The sequence below is a fragment of the Sorex fumeus genome, unplaced genomic scaffold (genome assembly GCF_029834395.1).
Source record: "Sorex fumeus unplaced genomic scaffold, SorFum_2.1 ptg000003l, whole genome shotgun sequence".
NCBI classification, from domain to species: Eukaryota; Metazoa; Chordata; class Mammalia; order Eulipotyphla; family Soricidae; genus Sorex; species Sorex fumeus.
In genome coordinates, this window is record NW_026606060.1 from 23659381 (window position 1) to 23674476 (window position 15096).

At 44.2% G+C, this 15096-nt stretch overlaps 1 protein-coding gene across 1 annotated transcript in view; it reads right to left on the reverse strand.

Moving 5' to 3' along the window:
* Positions 1-756: 756 nt before the first annotated feature.
* The window catches only part of E2F7 (E2F transcription factor 7), a 43887-nt gene continuing 29547 nt past the window's right edge, over positions 757-15096 (reverse strand). The window contains exons 7-12 of the mRNA XM_056118405.1: positions 11573-11755; positions 10848-10920; positions 8042-8534; positions 4837-5083; positions 2239-2660; positions 757-927 (exon numbers count right to left, since the gene is read on the reverse strand). Coding sequence (XP_055974380.1) covers positions 757-927; positions 2239-2660; positions 4837-5083; positions 8042-8534; positions 10848-10920; positions 11573-11755 — 1589 coding nt within the window. The remainder of the gene's footprint in view (positions 928-2238; positions 2661-4836; positions 5084-8041; positions 8535-10847; positions 10921-11572; positions 11756-15096) is intronic.

Below are 15096 nucleotides of genomic sequence, written 5' to 3' on the forward strand. Positions count from 1 at the left end.
AGGCTGTTAGAGTTCTTCTTTGTCCTGGTGACCCAGCAGGGCCCGCGTAAGTCCATGACAGGAAGGTGTATCATTCACAGTTATTTTGGTCTTGACATTTTGTCACACATCTACATTTATCCACATTATTACTAGGTTGTAAAGTAAGTGCAGGGTAAATTATAGGGGAAAAAAAAAAGTTATCAACATTCAAGTAGTCTTACCCTGAAAAACGTGTTTTGCTGTAGCTGTAAACCTTTTGCACTCAATCCCATTCCAGGAATAAAATAAATAATACCATAGGATTCACAACTGAAGCAGGCTTCCTGAGGAAGCTGAAGGAAGCAGTAGCTTTCTGGAACTGCCAAAAGGATGTTGCTCTCGCCCCAGAGTAGGGTGCAGGTGGCAGTGCAGGTGAAGAATGCTCGCTCACCCCGGTTAAGTGCTAGACAGGCCCCCCCCACCCCCGCCTTTAGAAAAGCCACAAGTCTCCAGCAGCCTGTTGAGGCCAACTTGCCGCAAAATGAGGATTCCAGTTGGTGCATTCACTGTGACACCTGGTCCAGAGTCTGGACTCTATCTGGGACTAAATGCATTAATTCCTAACAATGACTTTCAAGAAAAGGGATACACAAAGACGGGAAGTAACATTAGAAGCAGTGGATGGATGAGAAAGGAAACATGTGCTGTAGTCTGGAGTTTTTGCATCCTGCTGTCTGTGCAGTGTCGTGAAGATGTGCCCGGCGACCCAGAGCGAAATGGGCAGCTAGCGACAGGCTAGTCAGGGCCGCTGCCGGGAATTTCGAGCCTTCTCTGTGCCGAGCTGCTGTTTCGCTTCTGGCTCCTCTCTTTCCTCTTCAGAACGGGCTCTCCATGGCTGCCGGGTGTTTTGAAAAATGTCTCGCGATGTGTACCTCGGATGCTTTTGGGAGTTACTGGGGCTGGAGACTAAAAAAAAAAAAATCCCAACCAAAAAGGGTAAACAGATAATATGGATCCCGATTTCTTTTTCTGTTTTGGGTCAAACCCTGTGATGCTCAAGGGTTACTCCTGGCTCTGCACTCAGGAATCACTTCTGGCAGTGCTGGGGGACCACATGGGATGCTGGGGATTGAACCCTGGTCGGCCATGTGCAAGGCAAACACCCTACCTGCTGTACTATCCCTCCAGCTCCATGGGCCCTGATTTCTGAAATGCATGTTTTTTCCTTTTTTCTACATAACTGAGCTTACTATGGTGGAGACAGTGGGGGGTGGGAGAGGGGTTTCAGGGGAGATGATCCTGATGGAGGGAAGTGGACACTGGTGGAAGGTGTGGGTTGGAATGTTATGTGCATGGAACCTATCGTTAACAATATTGTAAACGGTGGTGGCAGAAACTTTTAAAAACATTTTCAGTTTAAAAGAGAAAATTTAAACATACAAAAATGCATGCACAAAATTCTAAACAATGTTTAACGCAAAATATCAATTCCGTACTTATTGGTTAAATTAACTACAAGTGGAACTGGGAGAACAAACAAAAGTGCCAATTAGCTTATGTTGACTATATACGCATTTACGTTTTTACCTGAATATATTTGATACCACTGCATTTACCTAAACACCGCATTTTGAGAGATACTAAAATTTTTTTGAGTATCAAGATTTCTTTAACCCCTTGATTGTCTCTCTAGCTGGCCCATAGAAAGTCAGAGTGGTCATCTTCATTGACTCAGGGGAAGATTGGAGAAAGCATCTGAATATGTAGCATTTCTTAAAAATTCTATTTTTAGGGGGCCAGAGACAGTTAAGGCACTTACCTTACTAACAGCCAACCCCAGGTGATCCCTGGCCCCGCATACGGTCCCAGGAGCCCTGCCAAGAGTGATCTCTGAACACAGCGTGAACAGTGCTGAGCACTGTCCAATGTGGCCCCCAAACAAAGCAAAACCCTCTTGACTATGTCTAGAGGAATTCATTTTAAGAAACAGATTTATAATGAAAAAACATTTTCACCATGAAACATAGTCTTGGTGTTTACAAAACACCACGGGTATTTGTAAAACTCTGGAGAATATTTTACAGTCACGTGTATATTTTATATACTCTTTTTTAATATATAAAATACTGGAGGTTACACGGTCACTAAGTAGAAGCGAACCCAGAACCCACTGTGAAGTATGAAACTGAAATAAATACAGGAAAACTTCCCCCCCCCCCCCCCCCCCCCCCGGGAAGAGCCTCTCTGTGCCAAACTGTGATGAAATGCAGGACTTACCTGTTGTAATTTGACTACAGAGACTGGATGGCCCCCGTAGACGGGGGAGTCGGGTTGGATCACGTGGTGTGATCTGGACATCACTGGACTCAGGTTAAGTGAGCACGGACCCGGGAGCTGAGGGTCTGCTGAGGGGAGTATCGATGATTTGGGATTCACCATGGTGGCGGGGCTGATGAGAAGGTGAGCCGTGGAGCCAAGGCCAGGCAGGCCAAAATTCACCGGTCCTGTGGGTGGGAGTGTGCCGGGAGCAGAGGGCACCGGCTGGGGCATGGTGGGGGAGTAGAGAACAGGAAAAGGGCCCAGCGTGGGTGACGGTAAGACCATGCAAGGAACGCCGATGGATGGTAGCTGAGCTGAAGGGGGCCCCAGGTTATGAGGGGACTGACTGCCAGGTAAGAGCACGTTGAAACCATTTAACCCTGAAACAGAAGAAGAAAACAATACGAAATGAGATTATCATTCAAGCTCTCACGTCTTTGTTTTTTTGCTTTTTGGGTCACACTCTATGATGCTCAGGGGTTACTCCTGGCTCTGCACTCAAGAGTCACTCCGGGCAGTGCTCAGGGGACCAGATGCGATGAGGAGGGGGATCGAATCCTGGTAGGCCGCGTGCAATGCAAATGCCCTACCTGCTGTACCATCTTTCAATTTTTTGCTTGTTTTTGTCTTACGGTCACATCTGTTGATGCTCAGGGGCCATAGCTGTGCTGGGGGACCCAAATGAGGCTGGTTGAGTGTAAGAGAAGTGCCTGAACCCCTACATTCTTTGGCGTATCAAGCTCCCACTGTTTCACATGGGAGTGCACAATGGATCAACCAACCCACCCCTTCTGTCCTCTGCTCAAACCACATCACTCCTGCAGTGCAGTGACCACGATTATAATCCCAGTTACTGGACAATAATAATCTATTGCTAGCCGTGTATCCTGAGAGGGTTCTTTGGTTTACAGGCCACACCTGGTAGTGCTCAGGAGTCACCCCTGGTTGCCGGGACAGGATGGAGTATACGCAACACCAGCACTCCAGTCCCTTGGATGGGCTGTCCCCCAGACTTGTGAGAGCGCTTCTTTCAAGTGAGCTCCACAGGTCACAAAGTGAGAAGCAAAGTGAACCTGGATGGAAAAAATTCTATCATTGTGTTCTGAACTTCAAACTGAAACCTTTTCTTCCCTGATTAGGATCAAAGGCAACAAATCACAACGATGTTAACAGAACCAGGACTTGGCCACTAGTAAAAAGCAGGAATATGGTCTGAGTACATTAAAAGACAGGAACGTTTGGAATTATGAGAATGCTGGACTTTTCAGATCTTTTTTATGAGCATAATTAAAGTTTTTTCCTGCTGTATTCCAAGAGAAGTGCCTTCCTTTGTATCCCTATGTACTTAATCCTACAAATTTTCTGAGGAAGGAACTATAGTATTTAAAGGTCTATGGCACAGAAAATATTAAAATCTCTGTGCTGGGAGTATATTTCATTCAGTGGTGGCTGAAACTGTTTTTAGTTTATTAATGTACCTATTTAAAGTAAGCCCTCAAACATATTTGCTCAAGGAAAACAATATTTTATGTGTGCAGCAGATACCTATCCTGTGAAGAAAATAAGGAACTGAGAAAAACCATTTCAATGCTCTCTATATGAAGAGCAGATATACAATACATGATCTTAAAAATTAGGTATACATAGTATATTTGCTTTATTTCGGAATATTAACAGCATTTATGGCATACCCACATGCTTTAGGTACCATATATATTTTTTTTAATTCAATTCTCAGGTTTGAAGTGATAGTACAAGACTTGCGCTCCAAGTAGCAAACTCAGGTGAGCCACCCCCGCCTCCTGGAGTGATCCCTGAGCATCACTGAATGTGCCTCCTATCCCCCCATTTAACAAACAAACAAACAAAACCCTTCAGTTTCCAAAACTATATAGAGAGTACAAGGGTTAAGGCACCTGCCTTGCATGTGCCAAGCCCAGTTCGATCCCAGGCACCACATGGTCCAGCAAGCACAGCCGGGAGCAATTCCTGAGCATCACATCCCCAACCCAAATCCAGTTTTCATAGTACTCTCATGAATAGTAGGTGCTATTATCATTGATGATTTACTAATCAGGATAGCTGAATACTTGTTCCAAGTTCATGCGGAGAGTTAAGGGTCATTCACACCTCCCTTTCCTCCAGACCATGCCGTTGGTCGTGGTGGCGTGTTCAGCGCTGCTGGACACATAAAGCAGCATAGCTGCGTGGCCAACAGGTGCAAAATATCATCCCCAGCCGGGGCCGGCATCAGCTGAATGACAGGGACTCATTTTTGAAGTTTGTTGTGCCTTTTTCTCTTAACCAATTAATATTCAATGCATTAAGACAGGAAATCGCAGATTTCCCCCAGGATCTTTGATCTTGGTGCCGGTGAAAGGAGCTGCTCTATAGATGGGGAGAACATGGAGGCTACGAGGAAAAGTCCCCACCACAGACAGCAGCTCAATGAACCATGTTGGCTGGGGGACATGGAAAATAATGTAAAAATCTGCATTATGATCCAAATCCCTTCAAAGGGCCTGTGAGAAATCACAATGACAAAAGAGCCCTTACCGGCCGGTGACTGTACATAAAGATATGGCAGCAAAGAGGGTTCTTTGGCGCTCTCTGTTTCTTGCGAAGGCTTTTCAATGTCTGGGTTTCTTGGAGGGTTGCCCCACTCAGAAGACACGAAGCTGTTGGCTATTGCTTTTCCCAAACCCTCCTTTGCAGCAGGATGCTGGCCGTTCAGGTGGCCATCTTCAAGAAGTGCAGGTCCCGGGATCCTGGGAGAAGCAGTGTCCTCGGACTCTGAGGATTTCTAAATGCAAGCGCGCCAGGAACCAGAAAAGTCACAAGCCCAGTCATAAAACTACATAGCAGCTTTATGAGAACAGTTAAACCATAAAAAAAAAAGTCAAGCCTAGCTGTCTGCTGCACTAATCATCAGTGAATATCAGTGTTCTCAGTCATATTTATAGGAATGGGCTGAAAATCAGTGTCACAGCAGATGCATCTGATTTCTTAAAAATTTCGAGATTTTAATCAAGGGAGACTGAACATCAGGTTGAAACCATGAAATAAATTTTGGAAGTACTGCTATGCCAATCAAGGCTATAGGTACCAGTCTGTTAAGAACCCGACAAGAATGACAGGGCTGAGCTCAAAACCCTGTGGTTATGTGATATGTACCACTCCCATCGCTCACTTCTGGCCCATAACCCCAGGGTCTATTCTAAACCAGAACAATTTATCTGGCAAGAGGAAGGAGGAAGGTTCTTAATTACTGGACTGATTTCTATGCAGGGTACCTCGCTGACCCACTGCAAACTGCTGTCACTGCAGTGTGGCTTCTTTCTGCGTCTGACCGGCCACATCTCATTAACCTCAAATGGCAACTAAGCAGGAGAAGAGGAGACTGTGTGTTTTTGTTCTTCGCATTTCACAGAAAAATAGGCAAAGGAAACGGAAAAGAAATGGCAAGTGTAGAGATACTGAGAACCAAGTTGTACACCCATTCCTGAGCTTAGAATTCAGTTGCATCTTAGACTCACATGATTATTTTAATGATCTCAATTTGGGTGTTTTTTTTGTTGTTGTTGTTGGGTTTGTTTTTTTTCTAATTTGTTTATTTTTGGACCATACCCAAAGTAAGACCGTACCCAGACTCCTACTCTGCAGTCAAGATTCATTCCTTGTGGTGCTTGGGGGACCGTATGGGGTGCTGGGGATGGAACTCAGGTCGACCATGTGCAAAGCCAGCACCTTAGCCATTGGACTATCTTTCCAGCAGGATCTCAATTTGTTTTACAAAAAAGTGGGGTGGGGGGCAGGCGGAAATATAGTACAAGGTATTAAGGTACTCGGCTTGCATGCAGCCAACTCTAGTTTACATCCTTGACACCTGAGATGGTCCCCAGAGCACCACTAGGGGTCACTCCTGGGTGCAGATCCAGGAATATTCCCTGAGCATGACTGGGTGTTACCCAAACCCATGTCACAGGGCCAGAGTGATAGTACAAAGGGCAGGGCACTTTCCTTGGATGCAGCTAAATCAGGTTCGATCTCTGGCACCCCATATGGTCCCCTGAGTACTGTCACATGTGATCCCTGAGCATAAAGCCAGAAGTAAGCCCTGAGCACTTCTGGCTCTGTGCCCAGCATGTACCCCACCCCCACAATCTGCCTCAGCCCCTTCCATGAGGTGCTCAGAAGACCAAGAGCCCCACCCACTAATCCTTGGCCAATCAGACCTGAGGATGAGGTGCTCTCAGTGTCTCCAGGGACAAACCCAGCAGTGCTGGGCCTAAAGGGCAGCATGTGGTGACACTTGGGTGACCACGTGGTACAGGGCTCAAACCAGGGTCAGTCACATGTTAGTCAAGTGCTCCAACTCCTATAATATCTCTCCTGCCCCATTAATCTCTTTAAAACATTTCAGTAGCAGAAAGACTGAGAGGAAGTATATGTTAAAAGTGACTGCCTTTCAAAAAAGCACATGAGAAAATGCTCTACATCATTAATCATCAGGGAGATGCAGATCAAAACCACAATGAGATACCATCTCACACCTCAGAGACTGGCCCACATTCAAAAGAACAAAAGCAACCGATGCTGGCGTGGATGTGGCGAGAAAGGGACACTCCTTCACTGTTGGTGGGAATGTCCACTGGTTCAGCCCTTCTGGAAAACAGTATGGACGATTCTCAAAAAATTAGAAATTGAGCTCCCATTTGACCCAGCAATACCACTCCTGGGAATATATCCCAGAGAGGCAAAAATGTATAGTCGAAGTGACATCTGCACTTATTTGTTCATTGCAGCACTCTTTACAATTGCCAGAAACTGGAAGAAACCTGAATGCCCAAGAACAGATGACTGGTTAAAGAAACTTTGGTACATCTACACAATGGAGTACTATGTAGCTGTTAGAAAAGATGAAGTCATGAAATTTACATACAAATGGTACAATATGGAAAGTATCATGCTAAGCGAAATGAGTCAGAAAGAGAGGGATAGACATAGAAAGATTGCATTCATCTGGGGGATATAAAGTAACAAAGTATGAGATTAATACCCAAGAATAGCTGAGATCAGCACCAGGAGGATTACTCCATAACTTAGAGGCCAGCCGGGTATCCTAGAGGAAAGGGCAGTTCAGATAGAGAAGGGAGCACCAAATAAAGGATGTTTGGAGGATCCTCCCAGGAGGGGAGATGCATGTCGAAAGTAGACTATGGACTGAACATGTTTGCCACTCAATGCCTCTTTTGCAGACCACAACACCCAAAAGGAGAGAGAGAACACAGGGGATTGCCCTGCCACAGAGACAGGGGGGATGGGGGGATGGGGGTGGGAGGGATATTATCCATGGTGGTGGAAAATGGGCACTGGTGGAGGGATGGGTATCTGATCATTGTATAATTGAAACCAAAGCACAAAAAATTGTAAATCTACAACTATAAAAAAAAATAAAATAAAATAAAGGGGGGGAAAAAAAAAGTGACTGCCTTTATGAACCGTGATGACAGGTAGGGTTTTCTTTGCTTTATCATCTTTGCATTTTATGCAAAATGAGACCTTTAACAAAAACCACTTCTCTCAGACTCATTCTCCCAGGGAAGATTCTTCTTTTGGGAGAGCCAGTCCCAAGTTGAATGAGATCACTGATTCCTGAGATGTCCTCCCATTTCAGGCTCTGCAGCTTAGTGACACGTGTCTTAGAGCAAAGCCATGAGTTCACAAAATGGCACTCAGCAAGCCCACCCTTACCCCTTACCTTGGGCACGACGAGGGACAGAGGACCGTCCTCGTAGTCCCGGCTCTGCCGTTTACTGGCTGGCTGCTCCTCTTCAGGGCTCCTCTCCTCCCCAAGGCGCTTCTGAACTGTGGATGATGGCTCCGCTGCTGTGGTGCTTTCTGCACTCCGGCTGTCCCTCTCTGACCCTGGGCCCGGGGACGCTCCCTCCGGTAGGCTCCCATACAGCATGAATAGTGAGGTGGAAGGCACGTACACCATGGGCTGGCCGGCCAGCAGGGCTGGCTTCAGGCTCTCCAAGTCCGAGGGTGCTGAAGCGAATGAGATGCCTACGTGTCCATTTACACCGTTCTGTACAGAGAAGGCCTGCACGTCCTTTTGAGCCACGGAAAACACAGGGTGGGCTGAGGGATTCACACAGTATTCAGGATCCATGGAGGGGATGAGGCCGGGAGCAGCAGGGTCCAGGCTGCCCACTGGAGGCACTGCGCCCTTACTGGCAAAGGCGTCCCCCCTGCGAGGACAAGAAAGACAACGGATACTGTCAGGGGACCACATTTCCTCAGCTCCATACCGCCTGCTTGCCTAATGGGAAAAATACCAGAGCAGCAGTGAAGGGACTCTAAAGGCTGACATTAGCATCCCACCCCAGAGCACTTATTAGCTGACCCCAGGGGCAGGTGAGGAAGGATAATCTGGAAGGGTTGGGATGCTTTGGGGAGACAACGCTAGACAAGACCTTGGAGGACATTTCAGGGACATTACAGGTAACACTGGGTCTTACCCAGCTTCTTTCACAACTAGGAACTCTCCATTACTTCACATACTCTCCTAATACAGGTACTATGCTGTTTACTGTTGTAGAATAAGTCTACAGCAGTGCTGGAGAAACAGTAGAGCTAAGGCACTGACGCTGGTATGAATTCTTGGCATCACATAAGGTCTCCTGAGTACTGCCAGGGGTCATTCCTGAGCACAGTCGGGAATAGCCGCTAAGCAACATCAGGTATGCCCCTCCTACCCCCGATTATAATAGCTTTTCTAATTCTGTCCACTTTCGATTTTTTTAGGGGGTAAAGCTGAAACTCAGACATTAAACAATCTGCTGAAGATCACTCAGTCTGACAGCAGTAAGGCTGGTTCTCACATTCAGATGCTGGGAAGGGACCTAGCAGGATACCAGCTGGGACTAGACTTTGACTTCAAGGACACATCTAGTTTGCCTCAAATGCACTGTGAAACAAATCAAGTGGGCAATGAGTGAGAAAATAAGCTCGACTGCAAAATTAGTTTTTTTCTATCAATCTCATCCTGCTCTGCTTAGTATTGCTTATACAATTTTTAGGTAAGTGCATATTAAAAATTAAGTCATTATGAGATTATAAATGATGTCTGGGTCTTGAAACAGAAACATTTTCAAATGAAAAACCATACATATATGTCTGATACATTTTTAGCAACAGATGAGAAAACGTAAGATTCCTTTAAGAGGTAGCAAGGCTCCCAACCCTTGTGATTAAATCACTGAGACCTATTTTGCTCCCAATTTTTCCATCCTTGTGTTGCAGAGTTGAGCAAATTTCTCTAACCACAGCCCTTCTTGGTGGGGTATGGGTCATGCTTACTCTGGGAGATCAGATGTACCCACACTGAGTATCTCACCCATCTTCTCAGTAACACCAGTATCAGCATCATCTGAAACTCAGATATTCTTTCAACTTCAATGAATCTTGCTGACTCACTCTTCTCAACTGATTTCCATTTCTCTCCATCTCCAGCTGACATAGCTCTGACCTGTCTCCACGGCAGACAGAATGAGTGCTTGGGTATCAGCTCACCCAGAACTCTGCTGTCTGCCCCCAGTCCCATTGGCTGGAAGAAGTCAGAATGGTTTTCTCCAGTGAACCGATACGTTCTTTACTGTCTGACAAGTCCAAGTTTTTCTGACTTTCAAAGCTCTTTGTCAGTCCCAAATGTTTGTCTCTAAACAGCCACCTTCTTATGCCACACCTAGCAGTGCTCAGGGTTTATCCCTGGCTCTGCATCCAGGGGTCACTCCTGGAGGGACTGAGGAACCATATGTGGGGTACTGGGGATTAAACCCCGGTCAGCTGAGTGCACTGCAAGTGCATTACCCACTGTACTATCTCGTCGCCCCGTATTTGCACAAATATGGCTCAACTCATTCTCTAGTTTCTATCCCTGGCCCAGTCTTGCCTCACAATGTTTCTTTCCACATCAGTTACTAAGAATCTCCCTTGTTCCTGCTCTTTCACAGTTCCTCTGTTCCCTAAGAATAAGGTGATTTCCTTCAAAACCAGATGCCAAATTAAGAGTCAGATGCCAGGGTCTGAAGAGTAGCAGTGTGGCATGAGACATACTGTTTAACCTCTCTGCGCTTCAGTTTTTTCTGTAGAATGAGGATATAAAGTACCCACCTCATAAGTTAGGTAGGTCTGTATTCATGAGATATCAAGAATAATTAATTGCAAAAAAAAAAAAGCTATGATGACAAAATGACTCCTGTGTCTATCATTTCTCAGTGTCATGTTAGTGAAATAATCTTTTATTTTTTGTTGTCAGTGTTTTAAAATTTTTTTTCCCTGTAAGCTTTCATAGCCCAGGGGATAAAATATCTATACTTCTATGTCCCAGATGTTACATTCTATACCAGGTTGGACACGAAGGGGAAAATTCTTCAACAGATGGCTGACTTATGAGCAAGACTACTATATTTTACCATTTGTGGGATGGCATTTCAATCCAGTCAAATTTAACAGTAAGAAATAAAAAGGGATACACTTAAGAGTTTCAGCAGACTACTTACTGTGATTTTTCTTCTATTTTCTGTCTGTAGACAGCTGCCACACTTCCAATTTCTAAGGAGTAGCCCCCTGTTCCTGAAAAGGAAAGTGAAGGTCTAGCAAATACAGCAAGAGATCGAAACATGCCAATTATAAATAGCAGGGCTTATTATTCATAGTTCAGGGATTGAAAGACGATCCCAAATCTGTGCTGGTTTTATCCAGAAGCTGGCTATTCATGGTGAATTAGGGTCTCATCAGAAATTAGTGAGAAAACAAGCAATATAAAACAAATTATTTCTGTGCCTGCCAACGGGCAGGCTGGGAGTTAGGAGAGAGTGGGGAACTGGGACAATGGCAGAGGGAAGGTCATACTGGTGGTAGGATTGGTGTAGGAACACTGAATGCCCGAAACAACTAAACAGCTCTGTAAACCACAGTGTTTAAATAAAGTTTTAAAAAGAAAAGAATTAGTAAGCAAACTAAGTTTGACTCTCTAAGTCCGATGAATTTCTGAGAGGCTTCCAACAGGCCAACCATAACAAACATATCGATCTTCAAGGCTAATCAGCCATGAGACTCCAGCCATAGACTGTGATATCAGCAACTCTTTTACCCTTAATAACCTCTGCAACTTCAGTTAAATGAAAACACAAGCACAGCCGTGAGAGTCAGCTCACTGAAAATGTCTGGGCGTGACTACAGTGTGGTGACAGGCGGATTCTGTGGATTTCATGAAGGCAGATACCTTGCGCTTTGTAAGGGCTGTTGGGTTCTGAGTTCACTTTCCTCTGGATCCTCTCAGAAGCCTGAACTGTGGGAAAAGAACCATGTCGAGCCAGCCTCTGTTTTGCACAGACCCGAATCTGGCCATATGATTCTTTCTTCAGTTCTGGTAAGATAGAGGCAGAAACATCCACGAGTTCTTCATCTAAATAAATGAGAGAATAGGTCGTGCTGCTATAGAGCTGCAATTCAGGATAATTTTAGCTTTTTTTTTTTCCTTCCCAAAAAGAAATGGCTTTGAGAGCCTGCAATTGTAATAGAGCTACCCTATAAATTAAAAACGAAGATAATCCAAGGGAGTTTATGAGCGTTACTCAAACTTCAATTTCTTTGGATGTACTAATCTCTTTTACAAGTTAGTAGACGACTACAAAGTGAGTCCAAATCCACATATATTCTAAAATTATCTGAACTGCAACAAAAGTAGAGCAAGATGCTCTTCAACCCAAATTAGAATGGACCTGACATTTCAGTTGCTTTCTCTGGGCACAGTATCAAAGGATAACCCAGTCATACTTAGCTCAACATGCATATTTTGAGAGTTTTAACATTAACAGAGATCAGCCTCATACCACAGCTCTAGCACAATGAGTCTTAAAGTCTATTTTTTTCCATTTAGCTTTATTATGTCTTTCTTACGCAGTAGGAGGTTCAGTTACAAAAAGTGACCAAAGGAATAAGGTCACCAGAAATCTCATGATTGAAATGTCACAGAACACTGAGAATAATAGAAGCCTGGACCTGGGCCTCAGCAACCCATTTTATGCTTCAAGAAGGCTGTGTGAAGTCAGGATAAAACTTTGTATAGAGAACCAGGACTATACTTCTGTATATAAAAGGAGTCCTTTTCCTAGCCTGTTCATCTGGGCTATTTTTCCTAAGTTGAAAGCAAACATGGCTTAATTATAAGGCTAGTTTAATGAAATGAAAGGCCTTGCTAGACTAACACTTTCTAAAACACACCAAACTTGAAAAAGAGAAGAACTTATGGCAGAAAGCCAATGGATATTCTTTTCAGAAAAATCAGAAATTATAGGATCATAAACAAGAAAAGTAGGTAAAGGCCACACAGGGATCTTATTTACCCACTTTTCTGAAACAAATACGGAAAAACAACAACTACCACAAAAAAAAAACCACACAACCGGTGGTTTTCAAGACATTGGACATCAGGACCTGGTGGACAGTCTCTCTTAGAACAGGAATGGGGGACGCCTGGCCCACATACAGGCCTGTAAAATCAAGTAGTCTGGCCACAGTACAGGATGGATAAACACTGTGCTTCTCACTGGCTGCCAGTAGCCGATTGTAAGACCACAAGTAATACTATAAATATACAAATGGCCCTTGGCAGAAACAAATTTCCCTATCTCTGGCGTAAATCAAGTAAGAGTGAGCTGTGTGGTTGCCCCAGCTTACTGTGTAATGAATACTTCCAGGTTAGGGTACAGAGAAGAGATCTGACTAGAGCCCGGAAGCCTCCTAGGTTGAAGAGAGTGGGGACAGTTAGAGCTCACAGGACACAAGAACTGTACAAAGAGAAAGGCTGGAGATCTAGAAAGAGGCCCCTTAAGCATTCGGTGAAGAATGCATGCCCGCATGCTCACATATGCAAAAACTTACTATCCAAGCCCAGGAAAAAGACCACTCAAAAGAGGGGCGGCAAGAAAAGTATGGAGATAAGATGCTTGCCTTGTACCCAGTTGACTCTGGTTTAATCCCTGATCCAGGTCCCAATTGGATCCCCCAGCATTGCATATGGTTCTCCGAGCATCAACAGAAGTGATCCTTGAACACAGAACCAGACCCTGAGCGCTGCTAGGTGTGGCCCCCAAACAACGAAATAGAGGAATAGTGTCTGCAGCTCACAGTGGGCTGGAAATATTGCTTACTGCTAATAGTCATAGCGGAAAATTCTCATAATTTATGGGGAATTATGGACAACACCAAAAACGGTGTCATCTTGGTAGTCAGGACAATGTACTCAAGCTAAGTGTTGATCGGATCCTGTTGGGGAAGTTTAAACGCAAGATCTGAAACAACTGTTTCTAAGTACATTCATCGCATAGTAATAGAGAATTATCTGGCACCTAACAGCATATAATTCATAGTGTCAGATACAATCGAAAATCCCCAGGAATACAAAGAGACACAAGAGAATATAACCCACACACGGAGGCCAAATATTTTTTTTCACTTTTGGGTAAAAAACCAATGATAAAATCAGGAACAGATAAGCAGCATAACATAGCTATAATTCTTCTCATCAATTCAAGAAACTGGAGGAAAGATTACATACATGATTACATACATACAAATATGTATATATGTATATATTTAATGTATATATTTAATATATATACATTAAAAATATAACTGAAATCAGTGATTAAAGACTATAATGCTGGAGATGAAAGATACAATGAATGGAACTAATGGAAGTTCAGATATTATCAGAAAGAAGTAGTTGAACTTGAAGAGAGTAAAAGATTCCATCCAAGATGAAAGAGAAAAGAAGAAAAAAAAACCACCATGAGTGTGAAAAACAGTGGGGCAATTTCAAGCAACCAAATGTAAATGCAATTGGAATCTTCAAAAGGAAAAACATTAAAGGAAATAACGGATGAAAATTTGCCAAATTGATGAAAACCATAAACCCACCAATCCAGGAATTTCAACAAACCCAAATGAAAGAAATATGAAGAAATACACACCAAGACGCACATAATCCAACTGCTTAAATAGGTCATAGAGAAATACTGAAAAAAAAAAATCACATAAAAGGATGTGCTAGATATAGAAGAACAGGATGATGGCCGATTCCTTGTTAGAAACAAGAAACAAGCCAGGAAGTAGCTCACACAGATGGAGTGAATGCCTGAAGTTTGATCCCTGGCACAACTAAGCATCGCCCCTGAGGCCTCCAAGCACCTCCAGCTGTGGCTCTGGTAGCTTCTGAGCATGCGGCTATGGCCCTGGACCAAGCAGCATCATATTGTCAGGCCTGAGCATTGAACCATTTGGTCCTGCTGGCTGAGTACTGTTGAGTGATTTCTCTTCTTTAATAGGGGCCAAACAAAGTAATGCTTGTGGAAGCCAGGGGCCACTCCCCACAGACACTAGCTGACCTGATACTCAAACCAAGGGTGCCCGGGGCCACCAAGTTTGTGCCCAGTAGTGCTAAGGGTGGTGCTGTAGATTGATGCTGAGTTGTGCCAGGGATCAAACTTCAGGCATTGACTCCAGCTGCGTGACCATCTCCCTGACTTGTTTCTTGACGGACTTTTCTGCTTGAAGAGTCCATCAAGCAGAAAAGTAATAGCAAATGAAACTATGCAGCAATGCTCAAGTGGCCACAAGATGTTGGGAACTGAACCCAGAAAATTGCACATGGTGATTTTCAATGATGCACACTAAACTTCTACGCCACAATGCAACATTTAGTGAAAAGTAAAGGATGAAATTAAAGCTGAAGAGAGAGTACAG